Genomic DNA, 16,799 nt, shown 5'->3' on the forward strand with positions numbered 1-16,799 from the left:
TCAAACCAATGAAATTTTGAAAGATGTCAAATTGTTTTAGAGAAAAATTCCACTGGACAAAAATTTCAGTTTTTCTAAGCAAGCTTTTGAGACAATGAAACAATTGATTATCTCAAATTTTCACAAAGCAAATTATAGCGCAAATAGGTTTGCTAATAGCTAGTTTTTTCTAGCAAGGAGGTTGCTGTTTTTAGTTGGTTCGTTTCAGAATTAAGTCAATTCAAAAAGGCAAATTTTAGGAAAAAGGACAGACACTGTCTAGCCTTGAAAATAAATTGAGTTCCTTGTGTCTAAAGAATTGAACTCTTGTCAAAACAAATTCTCGATCATTCCAAATTTAGGAAAATTCGAAAACTCTAGAACATTTTTGGCCTTTTTAAAAGTCGCATTCGACGAAGCTAAATCATTGCGTTCACTTAAACTTTTCGTCCATAGTGCATTCCCACTTTTTTTTATCAGATAAGATATCAAGGATATGTACAATCAATAATTGAGCAGATGACACCATACTGCTTTTTGACGGTAAAAAACGCTGTGGGCAACGTTGAGAGAGCTTAAAAACAAAATATCGCCATTTTGTCGAACTATTTCAACCAGCACTCTATAAAAATTGATTTTTTTTTATTTCTGAAAAAATTAATTAAAGTTTATGATCAAGTTATACAAGAGCTTGAAAATTTAAATATTTAAACGTTATTTTCGACAACCGATAAACATTAAAAAAAAAACACAAAGATAAATTTTTTTAAAACGTGGCGCAAAACCATCTAAACACTACAATCCAAAATTCAGAACTTAGTCTTTTGCAGTGTTCAGCTATGATTTTGAGCATGATATCAGAAAACCAAATTGCTACACTAGAATACCAACTGAGCTGGGCCGCTGAAACCTGCATGGGTGTGCCCAATTTTCAATTTTCGGCAAACTCAAAGCTCGATCCTAAAAATTTAATTTTTGTTTCTTTTTGCTTGATTAAAATCATCGTTATACAATCACCAGTTTTTAAAAGTTCAAAAATCTGCGCTTCTGCTTGCTGGAAGTAGACTCAATTTACCAAAAATTAAATGTTCGCATGCATCAGAGAACTAATGAATTAGTTAACGTTTTCTGCATTAGCTTCTACCCAAAAAGTATTTCTAGAAAAAGTATTTTATCACATACTGGTCATCAACTAACCAATCAATTTTTCGAGAATGTAATTTATTTCAGACCCAAAAACGCAAAAAAAAAAATTTCACAACCAAATTACGCAGGACCCAAGCCTAGTGTCATACCGGAAATTATCTTGGAAACAATTTAAGTCCTAATAAATTATTTGTCCTTGACCAAATTGTGTGCTTAGTTAAGTTCTACACCTTCTGTAAGTTTGAATATTACTTGTTCTTTAATCATTACTTTAAGCTCAGTGTTCTTATTTTTATAGTGAGCCAAAAACGTTGAGTTGAAAATTGTTAGGTCTGAGTACTAGGCCTCAAATAAGTCTAAAGTACTAGCCATAAATAAACAAAAACAGAAAAATTTAAGCGAGCTTGATTTGCTTTGAGAACCGGGTCAACCGAAATGCGGACTAAAATCCAGTGCACAGTTTGGCCTCGTATTGCTGGGTTGAGCGTGTTTATATAGTGGAATTTTTTTGGTGCATACGGGAAGACTGCAACCCATTACTCCCGATTACCATGATCGGAGAGGGGTGAGCAGTGCGAAGAAACTATCCGAGAAGAACCATTTATGTAAATAAATGTTTGAGTACTTTTTGTCGGCCTATTTTTTGTCAGCATAGTTGTCACTTAAAGATTTCTGCTAATTAGCAACTCCTTCAAAAACGCACTCTGTACGGGTGCAGGTAACTGAGGTTCAATAAACTGGTTATTTTTTTCCAGTAAACTGAAATACACAATACACCACTTATTTTGCAAAAATAATTACTGATGTATTAAGTAAAGAGATTAAAACCTTGAAAGCATTGCATTTTCTTAATGAATTTTTCGAAGGTTCTGTTTTTGGTAGTAGGTTTTACTACCAAAAACAGAACCTTCGAAAAGCTCAAAAAAAGTTGTAAAGCTTTCAAAGTTTTAAAATCTCTCAAACTTCCACTATATCAGTGATTATATTTGTGTGATGAAAAAATGAGCTATTAGTGCATACCCTGCGGATAACTGCTTTGACGAATTCGAAGGAGGCGGCGACTGAGCTGACCAGTCCAAATATGGGCACTGCCTGGCCCACACTCATGGCTCCCATCAGCACAGAGAAGAACACAGTCATGACCTCCGACACACTCATCGAGTCATTCGCTATCTGCTTCGGCCCATACCTGTTATAATTCTTGTAATTGTTCTAGAATATTCGGATCAAAACTTCATGCTTCGAGCTGAATTTATTCCTTTCCTCCCATACCTTCCCTCCCTTGCCTAATTTTCTCGTGTAAAGGTACATTTGTTCACAACAATAGTCGAGCGAACCAAAACAAACGCTTTTCAGACAACGCCAAGTCTTTTTTCATTTCTAATTTAACGGAAGATTTTAAGTTGGTATTTTTTCCTTAATACAATAAATTTGAATAACAAGTGAAGAAAAACAAAGGCAGATAGATACACAAAATTTGGTACACCTCTGCGGCGAGGCTCTGGTTATGTGAATTATACTCAAACTCAATTATTCAGTTGGGTTTTGGAAGCTATAACAGTTGAAATCAATTGTTTGCGGCAGATTAATCGAATTTGTGGTTTTTTTTCTGCTATACGGCCCAAATTATCAAACTGTTAATTGAGCCAATCAACTTCGAGAATAATGATCAAATTTTCAAAATGGCAAAAAGAATATTTCTTGCGCCATATAACAGAAAAGAGCCCAATTGTTTTACCAAAAAGCGAGTCCGTATCCTGCGAACATGGTTCCGAATGCCCATCCGAGAAATCCACCTGTGACAGTGGCCTTGCGGCGCTCAAGTCGTCTCGCCTTTCTCAGCTTCTTGTCGTACCTGAACCCAAATACTACTCAAAAGGTTAATTTTTGATTCTGCCGCTCTATTTTTTGTTTAACAACTCTGAGACTAACGCGAGTTCTCTTTTTCATGTCCTCAATCACCCAATTGTAACCCAATGTTTCGGTGACCCCTCTATGCGGAATATCTAGTATTTACATATCTGTTTAGCTGTAACTATAATGAATATAAAAATAATTGAATACAATGGAAGCTTAAAAAATATACATTAATGGTCGTTAGATCTGTAAGTGGTGACTTAGAAAAGCAAAGATTCCAAAACAGAATCCAAGATTTGGAATCTCAAACAGCAAAGAAGATCAAAGAAAAGTAGCAATGTTGCGGATTGCGCGACAAATCTGATTTTGACCTGTTGCGGAATCCGTTAAACAATTCACAAAATGCACAGTTTGGCCTCGTAATGCTCACAATTTGATCTCTCGTGGCTCTCCTCCGAATGCGACCACAGTTCGGATGGAGGAGAGAGTGTACTCGGCCACCGCCCCCGCCTCCCCGTACTCCCGCTGCTCATCCGCCGAAGCATCCCCACTGACCTACAACACAAGTTTGCAGAAAAAAGACGTCGCAACTAATTAGCAGACATAGAGCGCGCTAGCTTAGCCCAAAGAAGAGCCGTTTGTACCGACAATTTTGTCACAATAATGGTCTTGTCTAGTCTAGTTTTAAGTTTTATGCGAGAACAGGCACTTAATGAAAATAGGCATTCAATAAAAACTGCATTTTCAAAGATTTATGATATGATATAGAGGTCAAAACTTTCAAGATCTGCCCAACATTCATTGTGACAGCTCATCAGATGCCAACCTTTCTTTTTTGAAAAACTTAAAGCTATTTGAAGCCGCATGTATTATTATTAATCAAGGCAAAAATGCACGCTAGTTTTCCATTAACTTCAAAGAATTCAAGTAGAACACTTTGAAAAAGTGACTTTTTCTCAAGGTGGATGAACTATATTCTGAGTTAAAATAAAGAAAACAAAAATTGGAAACTGAATAAAAGGTCGGTGGACACATTGTAATGAAATTTGGTATAATGAACAAATCAAATAATCTGAAAACGTTTGTTTTTCATGTTTCATCAAAAATCACGCATTTGGAAAAATCAACCAATATGAAATCACCACAATTAGAGCGGGTGAGGGGATTGTTAGTTTAAGAACCTAAAAAGCATGAAAAGCTGAACCATTCAATCAAAGACTTACTTTGGCGAATCCCATGCCGCCTATTGCGAGAGGGGGTAGAATGATACACATGACTCCCGCCATTTTGGGTCCATACACGAAGGCGATGACAAAACCACTAATGAATGTTGCACTGTGCTGTACACAGATCGCTATCTTGTCCGATATGCCCTGTCTGATTTTCTCTGTGTCACTGCAAATTGATTTTTTTTCTAAATTTTGTCGAAATAATGTTTCCTTCAGAAAAAGAGTGATATGATTAAGGATGTTAATTTACAAGGCAAAATAACCAATTCAAGAAAGATGGTCAGTGTTGTTCAATGATGTTGCCAGGGTTGAGGTCCTCGACTTAAGAAAAGAGCGGCGCGACCCGTATTTGGCTATTTCAGCCCAACGCAAACAAAACTTGGCAATTGAGAAGTGGCGCAACCGCCGGCGCGATTGTAAATAGCCAATTCCCTACCGGCGCGACTCGGACAAACCGCCTCGACCTGCGCCACTGAGCAAAAAACCAACAGTTTTTCTTCAGTCGCGCCTTCAGTCTTTTCTTAGGTCACGCCGTCATTCTCTCTTGAGTCGCGCCGGTTAAGTTTGTTCTTAACTGACATCTGTTTTTTTCTCAAATCGCGCCGTCAGTCTTTTATGTCGCGCCTTTTAAATGTTTTCTCAAGTCGCGACGTCAGTATTTTTGTGAGTCAATTAAGTCGTTTCGTATAAAGTGCCGCTCAACTCTTTCCTTAACTAGAGCCGCTTTAGTCTTTTAAGTCGCCTTGTCGGTTTTTCGTAAGTTGCGCCGTCCATTTTTTCGTAAATTGCGCGGTCAGCTTTTTCGTAAGTTGCGTCGTCAATTGACGAAAAAAAAACTTAAGCGGCGCAGCTTACAAAAAAAACTTAAGCGGCGCGACCTAAGAAAACACTCAAGCGGCCCGACTTATTAAAAGACAAAGAGGCTGCGTGACATAAGAATAGACTGACGCCGCCACCTTGAAAAAAAGTAAATAACAATCATAGATAGAGAGTAGTTTATGCAAACGAGTTGCGTCATGTGACAAAGAAACTAAACTATTGGCCTGATTATCACTAGTAATTATCTTGAAACAGTTATTTTTACATGGATGCTTCACTTTCATCTTGTTTGTGCAGTTATTGTGCTTTTACTTGCTCTATCTATATGATGGGGTTGAGAAATTAGACAATAAGGAAATTAGACGGAGGTACTTAAAGGGAAATTAGACGATTTCGCAACGCAAAACTGCAATTGTGAGAAAATAGACGAAAGTGAGAGAGATTAAACTTGTTTGCAGACAAATTGCGTGAGTAAAATAAAATTGTTTGCAGTTAACAGTTAAATTTCGTCGGCCAAAAATTTTATAAGTCAACCATGCATAATTTCTTCAATTCAAAACTCTCCTGTAATTTTCGAATTTGACATTTTATGTTCATTTAAACGAATTGTTTTGATAGGTATTGAAATTATATGTTCTTCTTGTATTTGTGAAACTTGACTCTTAAAAAAATGTTCGTTGGCTTTTTCCTTTTCATAGCTTTTTCGTCTAAAATGCCAGATCTGTAAAAAAAGAATTTTCGTCTAGTTTCGTTTTTGAAGCATCTGTCTAATTTGCTTGTCGTCTAATTTCCTAGGCCCCTTATATGATATATCAGTCCAATACTTTTGCGCGTTATATCTTTTTGGACTTTTGTCTGCCATCATGTGTAACTTCTTCTTTCATGTCCAAGTCTTTGACTTTTTTGGAGTTTTGGGGGGAGGGGGCGTCACATCGTTTATACAATTTTTGCGCGACCCCACTCAGTAAAAGAGAAAATAATCGATTATACTACAATTATGATTGAACTTTTATCAAAATTATAATTAATTATACGCGCCAAATTTAGATGCTTAAACGTGACATTTTTAACCCATTATAATGATAACATTTTTTGTGGCATTATAATAAATTATAATCAATTATAATTTCATCTAATTTTTCCGAAAACCTCTTATAATTTCTTATAATTTCTTATAATCTATTATAATATATTATAATCATTTTTTTTTGTCAAAAACCTCTGAAAGTGAGATGTCTTGTCACTCTTTGGTTCATCTGAACACAAAATTTTACCATGAAACAAAAGTTTCATAGAGATCCCCTCATATTAGTTGAAAGAATCCCGCGGTAGGTGAAATATAACTCTTCTATATAAATCATGAAACTAAAGCAGTGAGCTTATATTTGGTAGTAAAAAAACTTAAAATGTGCATCAAGAAACAAGTATAATCAAAAAACCCAAGTATAATCAAGTTTGGGTTCATTTGAACACAAAATTTTACCACGAAACAAAAGTTTCATAGAAATCCCTTCATATTAGTTGAAAGAATCCCGCTTTAGGTGAAATATAACTCTTCTATATAAATCATGAAACTAAAGCAGTAAGCTTATACTTGGTAGTAAAAAAACCTAAAATGTGCATCAAGAAACAAGTATAATCAAGAAACCCAAGTATATCAAGAAATGAAAAATAAAGTTTGAATTGATTTGAAAACTGTTAAATTAGTTTTTCCATTTTTTATATAAACCAACGTCTACGAAATGCATAAGATATAAAGAATTCGGGTGGAAGGGCGAAGACAAAAGAGGCAAACAAAAGGGATCATAAACAATTATAATTGATTATAAGGGATTTTTTCTGCAAAACAAATACAATAGAAATTTGGGTAAAGATAATCGATTATAACCAATTAAAATGTATTATAATTGATCAAAAGAGAAATTATAATCAATTATTTATTGATTAAAATCAATTGTTTCTCAATTTTTGTAAGACTGGTACTAAAATCATATTATAATCGATTATAAACTGGATGCGGAGACTTACGTGAAGACAAAGGGCGCGGCTCGCGAAAAAACTTACAGCGCGACTTACGACCCCGCACCAAAGTTTCATGGATAAAAACCAATTATATTGGATTTTTGATGACGGATCAATGCCTCCCAGTCTCCCACGATACGCCGCCCCCTCCTTGTCGGCCACTCCCCTGTGACCCCCTACCATCATGTCTACCGCTGTGCCCCACGTCCCGACGTCCTCCTTTATGCCCGTCTCTTTTTTGAGCATAGCGGGGGAGAATGAATGGGGTTGTAGCTCTGGGGGGGGGGGGGTCGTAAAGGGAGGGGCGACACTACTCACTTCCCCATGTCACCCACGTCCCCCAGTAAACCTACCCACTTCCCCCACTATCACCTCCAACCGCCATGTCCCCCACTATGCCCCCGTCCCACTTTTTACATTTCTCCCACACACCTTTACCAAACTACCCCTCCCCCAGGACCATCAAAACCCCCACAATTATAATCGAATGCTTTCGAATTTTAGAGATACAGACTATAAAAATGCAAAACATGGGGCTGTTTTCCATTTATCCAACCCCTTGTGAAAAAAAACTTCATAAAAATAAACCCCTTGTCAAGGGAAAAAACTGTTCATAAAATGTGCTCACGGCATTTTGCATGCACGAAATGTAGTAAAAATTTGTTCACGTGTTCACGCTGACTTGTTTAATGCAGTTTGTAACATGAAAATTCATTTTAAAAAGACTTTCATTTATTGAGTTTTCAGCAAAAAACAAAGGGGGTAAACTGGAAAAGAGTCAGTTGATTATTATCCATCAAATTTCAGTGCGGGAAAAGACAGACGGCGCGAAATAAAAATTTTAAGCGGCGCGACTTAAGGAAAGACTGACGGCGCGACTTACAAAAAGGCTTCAGTGGCGCGACTTACGAAAAGACTGACGGTGTGACCTAAGAAAAGACTGACGGCGCGACTTGAAACCGCGGCGCGACTGCGAAATTCAGTCTAAAAAAGGCATGAAAAAACTATCTTTTTAAAATGTGTATGCAATGAGCTCAATTTTTGCTTAAAACTGGTTGCTTAAAATAACTGACTCTGCTAATCGGGTGACGAGGGTGCCTGTCTTCTGCTGGTCGAACCAGGATATGTCCTGTCTCAACACTGCTTTGAAGTTAGCCTGTCTCAGTCGGAACAGGATGTTTTCACCCGCCAAAGTCACCATCGTGATCTAAATCATTAAAAAAGATTTTGAAAAAAAACAGCAAAGCATTGCAGGACTGACTAAAAGTCATACTGAAAAAAAAACATAAACTACAGTCTGTTGTAATGTATGGTATGAAAACAAATTTAGGAATGGGTAAAATGGATAAACCTGAAAGTAGGATGCGACGAAAACAGCTGCGCCCACAATTGTCATTTTGATACAGATGTCGGTCATCTCATCTTCGAATAGAGCCATCATGCTGTCCATGTCTGAAGCTAAACATTCAAATAAAAAAAATTCATTAGACAGCAATATGTTACTGGAACAAAAATCTTATGATAATCATTTTACGACTGACTAATACTTATTTGAAACTGAGCTCGATTCTCACTTAGAAGTGTTGTCCCGTTACAAACCTAGCGTTAAAAGTAGCATGGTTCCAATTCCGTTTAGCCCGATGTAAAAATTAGTCAAAGCAACATTTAATTTACGTAAGTAAAAGAAAACCCGGGTCGAGATCCCGCTCAAAAACCGCTCAAGATTTGAGCGGTTTGAGCGGTTTTCCAGCAAGATTTGAGCGGTTTAGGCGGTTTTTTTTTGGAAAAACCGCTCAAACCGCTCAGATCTTGCTTAAAAAACCGCTCAAAAACCGCTCATTTCTTGCGGTGATTTTTGAACGGTTTTTCAAGCAAGATTTGAGCGGTTTTTGAGCGGTCTTCCTAAACGTTTAGAGTTCAGTTTTTCTAAAGAGGCTTGGGTGAGCCTATGTTTCACTGATTGAAGTTGAATGAGTGAAACATAGGCTCCCCCTCCCCCTCACCCTCGTCATCGCCAGTGACCCTTCCAGCTTCCTGCTGCAGTGCACCGGGCCCACTAAAAATTCCTGGGTTCCCGCCTGCTGACCCAGCCGGACCTGGCACACTGACCACCAGAACACTTCCCCCCTCTTGCACCCCCACCAGCCCCGTTCTGTTGGCCTCCAATGGAGCCTCCCATCTAACAGACGTGTTCAGTATTCATTGTGGTATTCAGTATTCATTGTGGTATTCAGTATTCATTGTGGTGCGTAATTTCTATTGGCTTCGCTGCGCGACACTATTTTCAGGGCCGCATTTTGGCTAACGGATAAGGCGTCTGACTTCGAATCACAAGATTGGGGGTTCGAATCCTTCTGTGTTCGACTATTTATTATTAAATCTTGCGCGGTTTTTGAGCGTTTTTTTTAGATAAACCGTTCAAATCTTGCGCGGTTTTTGAGCGTTTTTTTTTAGATAAACTGTTCAAAAACCGCTCAAACCGCTCATTTTGAAGCAAGATTTTGAGCGTAATTGTCTAAAAAAACCGCTCAAACCGACGAAATGTGCACGACGAAATAGATGTTAAAGGCCTTAATAGCGAATTTGAAGTGAAAAAGAGACTCAGAATATTGCAAAGTTTTGAATTTTCAAGTTTTCGATTTGAACTGGAACATTTCTGACAAATGCTATAAATGGCCAATTTGACTACAACAACGTGTCAAACACACATCAGCCGATAACGAGACGGAAAACTAGAACAACAAAGCCTCTTATCGTGACTCGAAGACACGGGAAGTTGCTTACTTTAGGAAGACTATGTGAACGGAACGTCCAGTGAGACATTCGGGACAGCTCCGAACCCTCCCGATTGAGAATAAATTGAAAGATAACGAAGTTATTTCTGGGAGAGATTAGAATTGGAGGCCCGCTGCTCAGAGACTCTTTTAGCAAAAGTTGACTACATTTTAGCTACTGTGATGACCGGAACCTATTTAAGTTAATTCGATATCGGTTTAGTGTTTCAGAGCATGAGCAGTTAGAGGCGAGGAAAGATTCAATCCGTCTCTAATGGATCTAGTATATGACTGTCACTAAAACTGTTTCTAATTGTGGTTTACAGCCGTGTTTTTAGTAAAAACGACGTAGTCTGGGGATCCGAGACGCAGCTATGAGGTTACTTTTGCATATAAACAAAAGCTGATTAAAAGTCATTTGGCCGATGGCCTAGAAACGGTAACGTGATTTTTAGCTCTTAAACAGACCGGAAAATCAACTGGCTAGTCCAAGTCGATAAAAAACGAGTAAAATTAAAGTAAGTGACGTCAGCCAGTCGTCGAAGGGGACTTTTTCTACGCTCATTCACTGTGTAAATTCTCAGTTTTTCGTTATCTAACCGGTCATCATGCATCTTCTCGTGTAAGATAGCTTATAAAAAAAATGTAGTTTTTTTTTTCGAAAAACGGCCTTGAATTTGAAACCAAAAAGCTTTAATAACAAAATACTATCACTATGAAATTCCTGTAATTCAGCAGCTCTGCTATGAAATTCTTTTTAGATGCCTAATTGCGCAGTTTTTTTCAAGTTTGATAGCTCGCGTGATCCGAACTAGGGAGTTTTTTTCACCATGTTATGAAGACACCACAATTTTAGCGATTTAAAACAAAGATAAGTTTCAAGTTCTTACTCTCTTAGATATTTTTTTCAATATCTTTTAGGCATCATGTTTTTTCTAAAATTAACTTTATAGAGCAATGAAAGCAAATTATTTAAACTTCTCACTATAATGTATCAAAAAGATGATTACCAAATTTTTCTGCGTCCGAAGTTGCCAGTTACCTGCAGCGTCATATCCAAGGAGCTTTTCTTATGTGTTGTAAAACTTCAGAACAACAAAAATCAGAAAATTGTAAGGAAAGAGTTTTTTTACTGAGTGTTTCACTTTGAATGCACAGTTTTTTATAGTTCTTTTATCGAGAAATAACTCACTTGTAGAAAAAAAACTTGTGCACTAAAAACTAGAATGCTCACACCGAAAAAAAACTAGGAGCCAATTTTTGATATTTTCATTGAGAAAATCATTTTACCTTCGATCTCTCTAAAAAAATTGTTGGAATTTTAAAAGTTGTTGTTATCAAAAAAAGGAACACGAAAAGCAAACTAGAACCTAGCGAGTTAAGACTTGAATTTGTCTGCTAGGGTATTCCAATTGAATACAAAGATTTTTGGTCGAGCACTGACTTTGTGTTCGAATTTGCGGGTCAAAACAAAGAGAACACCGCGACTTTAGTTTTTCTTCTATTATTTGTTATATCGCCATTAATACTCATATTTTAAATAAAGTTTTAATCTAAGTAAACAAATTTCAGCTTGAAATTCTTTTTGCTGCTTTTTAGGGTTTTTTTTATTTTATTGGTGTGTACGCAGAGTTGGTTTTGCTACCAAGCTCTGAAGGGTATTTAATCAATATAAGGGTACAGGCTATCGCTAGCAGTTTTTGAGCTGGCTGTCATTATCTTTGTATCTACTTCATTAAGTCTTAAAGGCATTTGCCAATTTTCGAAATTAACACTTTTGTGTTATCCTGTCTGTCCAATTGATAATCTTACTTTGCTAATTTTCTTTGGAATGAAATTACCACTTAATTAGCAGGTAACGACAAAGTGCTTATCATTTACGCAATACGCTAAGTCTTTCTAGTAAATCCGGGAGGCGATGCTTTCTAATCTCAGCGGGCCAAAGGTACTTAGCATAAAAGCAAAACAAAGCTCTGATTTTTTTTAAAAAATTGGTTTTCATAGGCAAAAAAAAATTTTTTTGTTGTTGTTATGAGCCTAACAGATCTATTATTTGATTCGTTTATTTGTTTCCGTGCGAGTTCTGGATCCTGTCAATTTTTTCCACTTTTCGGCTAACTTGGAAAGGCTGATAAAGGACCTGTTGACCATTGCGCTTTCCCAAAAATGCTTGAGGCCTAGACATAAATGATCTTCTACAATTTGTTTTAAAAATGCGTTCAGATTCTGAACAAGTCTTAGCCAGTAAATAAACTCCCTTACTTTCTGATTCAGAGCTGAAAAAAAATCAGACCTTTGTGATCTGAAAATATCAATGATTCCGGCACAATTTTTGCTATTTTAGGGAGTTCTGTACTTTATAGCTTCTGCTACCTTCTAGCACGCACCATTCAAAATCTTTCCTGAAAGACTACTGAAATTTGTTTTCCAAAACATGGTAGCAATCGGATACTGCATGATAAGCACATTAACATCAAAAGTTTAGGTCTTCTAACATTAGTTGAAAGCTCTGCTCTTTCCCACTTTCCCCCGCATTTCAAATCTCTTTTTTTAGTTGTCTTACGCATTATTATGGCTGAATGCGTGACTTAAGATAGTTGATGTGTTCACAAAAGTTGGTTTGCTGAACATGAAAAATGTTCACTACAATATAACAACGCAAGGAATATTTTTCAAAACTGACAGTCAAATGTGGGGTTTAAATGGAAAAGAGAGAAAGTTTTTCTTTTTTCAACAGTTGGCAAGAAATTTAGCTTGAAAAAAAAACTTTTTTGTGTAATTATTCGGAAATTTTTTCTAACGCTAATTAATCTGAAGACATCTGAATGTTGGCGAAAACAGCAAACATTCGCAATATCAATACGTGTTTAGTGGGAGGATGTTAACTTGGTCCAAAATATGTATCTGTAATCCAGACGCGTGAAAGCACAATTATGTGCTTAGGTATAAAACCGAACTTGGCTCCGTCATTGAAAGCTTTGTTTAACACTTTCCACCTTTAGTTTTCAGACAATTTTTGCTCTTAAATCAGTCGTTCTTGAATGAAGGCGTACAAAATTTTCCACAAATTACAGTTTTCTTCACGAACAATTTGAGCGAGTTGAGTAGAAAATTTTTTTTTTACACTTTTCCATTGTTAGTTTTGCTACAATTGCGCTCTTGAATCAGAGTTGTATAAAAAATACTTCCAGGGAGTGCGGTCAAAAAGTTGATAAGCTTTTTTCATACCGATCAAAAAGAAGACAAATACTAAATTAACCAATCAGAATCGAGAACAGAAAACAAACTTAGGAAATAATTAATAATTATTCATTTTCCAAGTTTGCTTCCTGTTCTCGAGTCTGATGGGTTAATATAGAAATTGTCTACTTCATGATTTGTCAACTTTTTGCGACGTAACCTACCTCCAGACACCACGAACTCAGTAGAGTTGGAAGAGTCTCCTGACAACATCTGAGGTTCCTGCAGAGGCACCAGCATCTGCTCAATCAGATCTCCAAACAGGATGATCAGAACAGGCAACGCCACTCCACTCACTACAGACGCCACTATTCCAACGAGCAGAAGACAGAGGTCAAGAAAGGTCGCGAACTGGAACTGAAACGAGATGCTCAAAATACTCACCCTGGTTGGCTGAACGCTGTACTTATAACCAACCATTCACTCAGCGCTATAAATAGCTTTCTGCAAGCACTGAAGCTGTCAGCTGTTTTCGTTTCGAATATTTCAATAAAAAATGAATTTGGGTTTTCAGAATGAGAATTTTAATTATCAAGCTCAGACTAAAAAAATGTAAACCAACAGCGATTAGTTTATTTATTTTTATCGATAAACACTTGTCTTTTTCCGATTGAACGGACTGGACTTACTTCGAAGAAAAATTAAACAGAGCTAACTTGGCAGATCGTATACAGAAAGGGGTAAAAAAAATGGGTTTAAAAGCTACCCCTACCACTCCCTTCACCCCGCGATCACCAGCAATTGATTGCTTTACCACAAAACGAATCAATTGCGTTCATGGCGTTTTTTTTTCTCATGCCGTTGAGCAATGTTCACTAATTATTTCGTCAAAAGAAAAATCTAAAAATCAATTCATTTTCCAATCAATCAAAACATCCTTGAATGTAATCATTTCTCTTAGGGATCTACTCACAATTTGCAGGTATATCAGTGGAGTCTTCCACCCGAGACCATTGGCTTGCTCTTCTTCGTTCTTCTCATCATCCTGGAGGTCGTTGACCTCTTCTTTTGTCATTATTTTTACTGTTGGTTCTCCGCTGTTCATTCGGGTCATCACAGAGGTCGATCTACATCATTTTTAGGCTTAATAAAAAATTAAAAATTTCAAAACGTAACACGACTATGGCAGCGCTCGCAGATTTTGATTTTACCGCGGAACTGGAAAAACGATTTTTAATTACTCAGAATTTTGCATTTAAAAAGAATTACAAATAAGAGCATATACCATGCAAAAACGAATTGTGAGAGTAATTGAGTAATTTTTATAAATAAATAGAGATTTACAGAAAGTTAGAACTGGCGAGTTATTTGAAATTTTTTTACAAGTAAAAATAAACAATGTTAAAAAATTATGAAATTTACAGAGTTGCAAAAAGTTGGAACAGACAGAAGCAATTAAAAGAGCAAATGACCAATCATTTAAGAAAATTTTCAAATGCTAAAGCTAACTTTTCAGACAGAAAAAATGAGTCAAGGTCACCAAAAAACTCAAACTTGCAAGCAAAATTTGCTTAAATTGGCAGATTGCTCTTTTTAATTTTTTCTGTCAGTTCCAATTTTTTGCTAATAATTATAACAAAAACAAAGTTTTTTCAAAAAGCAAGCGATCTGTAATTCTGAACTAAGAGTTTGGACAGACAGATTTATTTAAGAAGATCAATTGACATATTTTGGAAAAAATTTCCATGCAAAAACTGATTTATCAGACCATGTTTGTGTCTCAAGGTTTTCTGAAGCACCGAAATTGCCTGCAAAATTTTGGCAGAAAAAGAAAAATTGCTCTTTTTGTTTATTTTATGTCTGTCCAAATTTTTTGGCGCCTCTCTAAATTTTGCGAGTTGTCGTTTCTTGATGCGAACAGTATAGTTGCAATTGTTGATCAAGCGTCTCAATAATAGTTTAGCTTGCGTCTCTGCGCGCACGAAAGATGTATTGATTTTTTCAAATACTTTAAAAAGTTTTGTAGTTTTTTGCAGGTTTTCAGTTTTTGTTGGTGTGTATTCAGTTTTTTCATGTTGGCTGACTGATAGCAAGCTTGGAAAGTGAAAAATTAAATTTTAAGGCGCAAAAATCCTGGAAATTTCAGTTTGCTACCACTTGCTTTTGAGCAGCTTGAGAGTATCTTTACAGCTATATAAAACAAATTACTTCAGTAAAAACGACATTTTTTAGTCTATCATGGAAAAATAAATTAATTCTACTATTGTTTGGAGATTAGTTCTTTCCTAAAAATTGTTGGGCTATGTAAGGTACTCACTCTGATATAATTTTGTCAGTAATAGACTACCCGCATTGCAGTTCCTTTAAAAAATCGATTATAATTGAGTTTCATTGTCAGCGTCCACAAAAATGAAAAAAAAAATGATTACAATCAATTAAAATGGATTATAATATGACAATTGTTCGAGGCAATAAAATTAATTAAATCATTTTTTTTTCTTTTTTGTAGACACTGACAATGAAACTCAGCTGTAATCAATTTTTTCCTACTTTATTGAGATGCGAAATTCAACGCCGCACATAAAGTATTTTCTACGTTTTGAAATTTGGTTAGTTGTTGTTCAATTTAATTTGTTTCTGCGCCATTTTGATCATACTGTTACTTTTTTGTGTTGCGCAATAACTGATTTTTTTTCCTTTCAACAATTTTCATAAATTATTAGATTTTTTTTTTGGGGGGGGGGGGTGTAAAATTAGAGGTGGACCAACCTTTCCATTAACTCCCCCCAGCATTTACACCTTAAAAACCCCGCCATCCCCGCCTGAACCAACTCCCCTCCCCCTTGAAAAACCCAACTGAACCACCCCCCCCCCCCCCCCCCACCCCGGCCACACCAACACTACCTGAACCGTACCTAATACCTAATTACTTATTTAGGATTCAGACTTACATGACGTTTTCACTCTTCAAGTTAGCATTTTTTACTTCATATGTTTTCCCCATTTCGTGATGTTCGCGTCGAGAAGCTGAACTAGGATCAAATTTAGAATCGGGCGAAACAGCGTGATGTGCGCCTTCTTCGGGTTCGGCGTTTTTATCGTTGTCTTTCTCTTGTTTGTTGTCTGTTACTTCGTACTTTTTTTCCGGTTTGCTGATGCTTTCAGAAATAGTGAAGTTGTTCATTGTGGTTATTAAGAAGAGATATAAAAAATGCTTAGTGCCATCGATTTGCCAATAACTTTTTCGAGTGAAAATTTAAATTTTGAAAAAGATTTTTCATCTTTTTTTCTGATTACGATACTTATTTTCTCAAAGATGAATTGTTGTAGCCTCCAGCACTTTTTGTGGCTAACTGAAAGAAAACATTGGAAGGTTTCAAACCTGAAATAGGAATTGGTATGTCAATAAATTGTTAGTACCTTTTCAGACTAAAGCGTAAAAATTGACCATAAACGAAAGCGTAAATGTTACCAAAAAGGAAAGAAAGCGTAAAACTGAGCGAAAATGAAAACGTAGAGCTTACCAAAAAGGAAAGCGTAAACCTAACCAAAATGAAAGCGTAGAATCTGCCTAAAAAGGTAATCGTTATAATAAAATCCTAACTAAAATTGTTAGGCATTGATCACGTTATATAAAAAAAAATATTACCAATGACATGATGTTAAAAAAATTCAGGCTGTATAAGGCTTATTCAACTGTAAAACCTTTTCTTTAAACGAACGAAAATTTGAAATATTGAACTTACGTTTGCTTTTTTTTTCAGACAGGAATTATAAAGAGATGGAGATTAAA

The 16,799-nt window shown here is 36.3% G+C and overlaps 3 protein-coding genes across 10 annotated transcripts in view; 2 read left to right on the plus strand and 1 right to left on the minus strand.

Annotated features, from left to right (window-relative positions):
- Positions 1–16,774, minus strand: part of LOC134845663 (ATP-dependent translocase ABCB1-like) — a 40,241-nt gene extending 23,467 nt beyond the window's left edge. For 2 of the 5 annotated variants that reach the window (XM_063862687.1, XM_063862692.1), the window contains exons 1-9: positions 15,958–16,705; positions 13,980–14,133; positions 13,231–13,423; positions 8,404–8,510; positions 8,126–8,259; positions 4,206–4,377; positions 3,413–3,537; positions 2,864–2,980; positions 2,146–2,314 (exon numbers count right to left, since the gene is read on the minus strand). In XM_063862687.1, coding sequence (XP_063718757.1) covers positions 2,146–2,314; positions 2,864–2,980; positions 3,413–3,537; positions 4,206–4,377; positions 8,126–8,259; positions 8,404–8,510; positions 13,231–13,423; positions 13,980–14,133; positions 15,958–16,190 — 1,404 coding nt within the window. In that variant the 5' untranslated portion in view covers positions 16,191–16,705. Of the gene's footprint in view, positions 1–2,145; positions 2,315–2,863; positions 2,981–3,412; positions 3,538–4,205; positions 4,378–8,125; positions 8,260–8,403; positions 8,511–13,230; positions 13,424–13,979; positions 14,150–15,957; positions 16,706–16,752 lie in introns of those variants that run through there. The other 3 variants (XM_063862688.1, XM_063862690.1, XM_063862691.1) reach the window with 3 other exon arrangements.
- Positions 1–16,799, plus strand: part of LOC134845881 (N-alpha-acetyltransferase 15, NatA auxiliary subunit-like) — a 361,253-nt gene that overhangs the window by 217,812 nt on the left and 126,642 nt on the right. The gene's annotated exons all lie outside the window — the stretch shown is intronic.
- The window catches only part of LOC134845880 (X-linked retinitis pigmentosa GTPase regulator-like), a 409,218-nt gene that overhangs the window by 207,171 nt on the left and 185,248 nt on the right, over positions 1–16,799 (plus strand). The gene's annotated exons all lie outside the window — the stretch shown is intronic.

The sequence above is a fragment of the Symsagittifera roscoffensis genome, chromosome 5 (genome assembly GCF_963678635.1).
Source record: "Symsagittifera roscoffensis chromosome 5, txSymRosc1.1, whole genome shotgun sequence".
Classification (NCBI taxonomy): Eukaryota; Metazoa; Xenacoelomorpha; order Acoela; family Convolutidae; genus Symsagittifera; species Symsagittifera roscoffensis.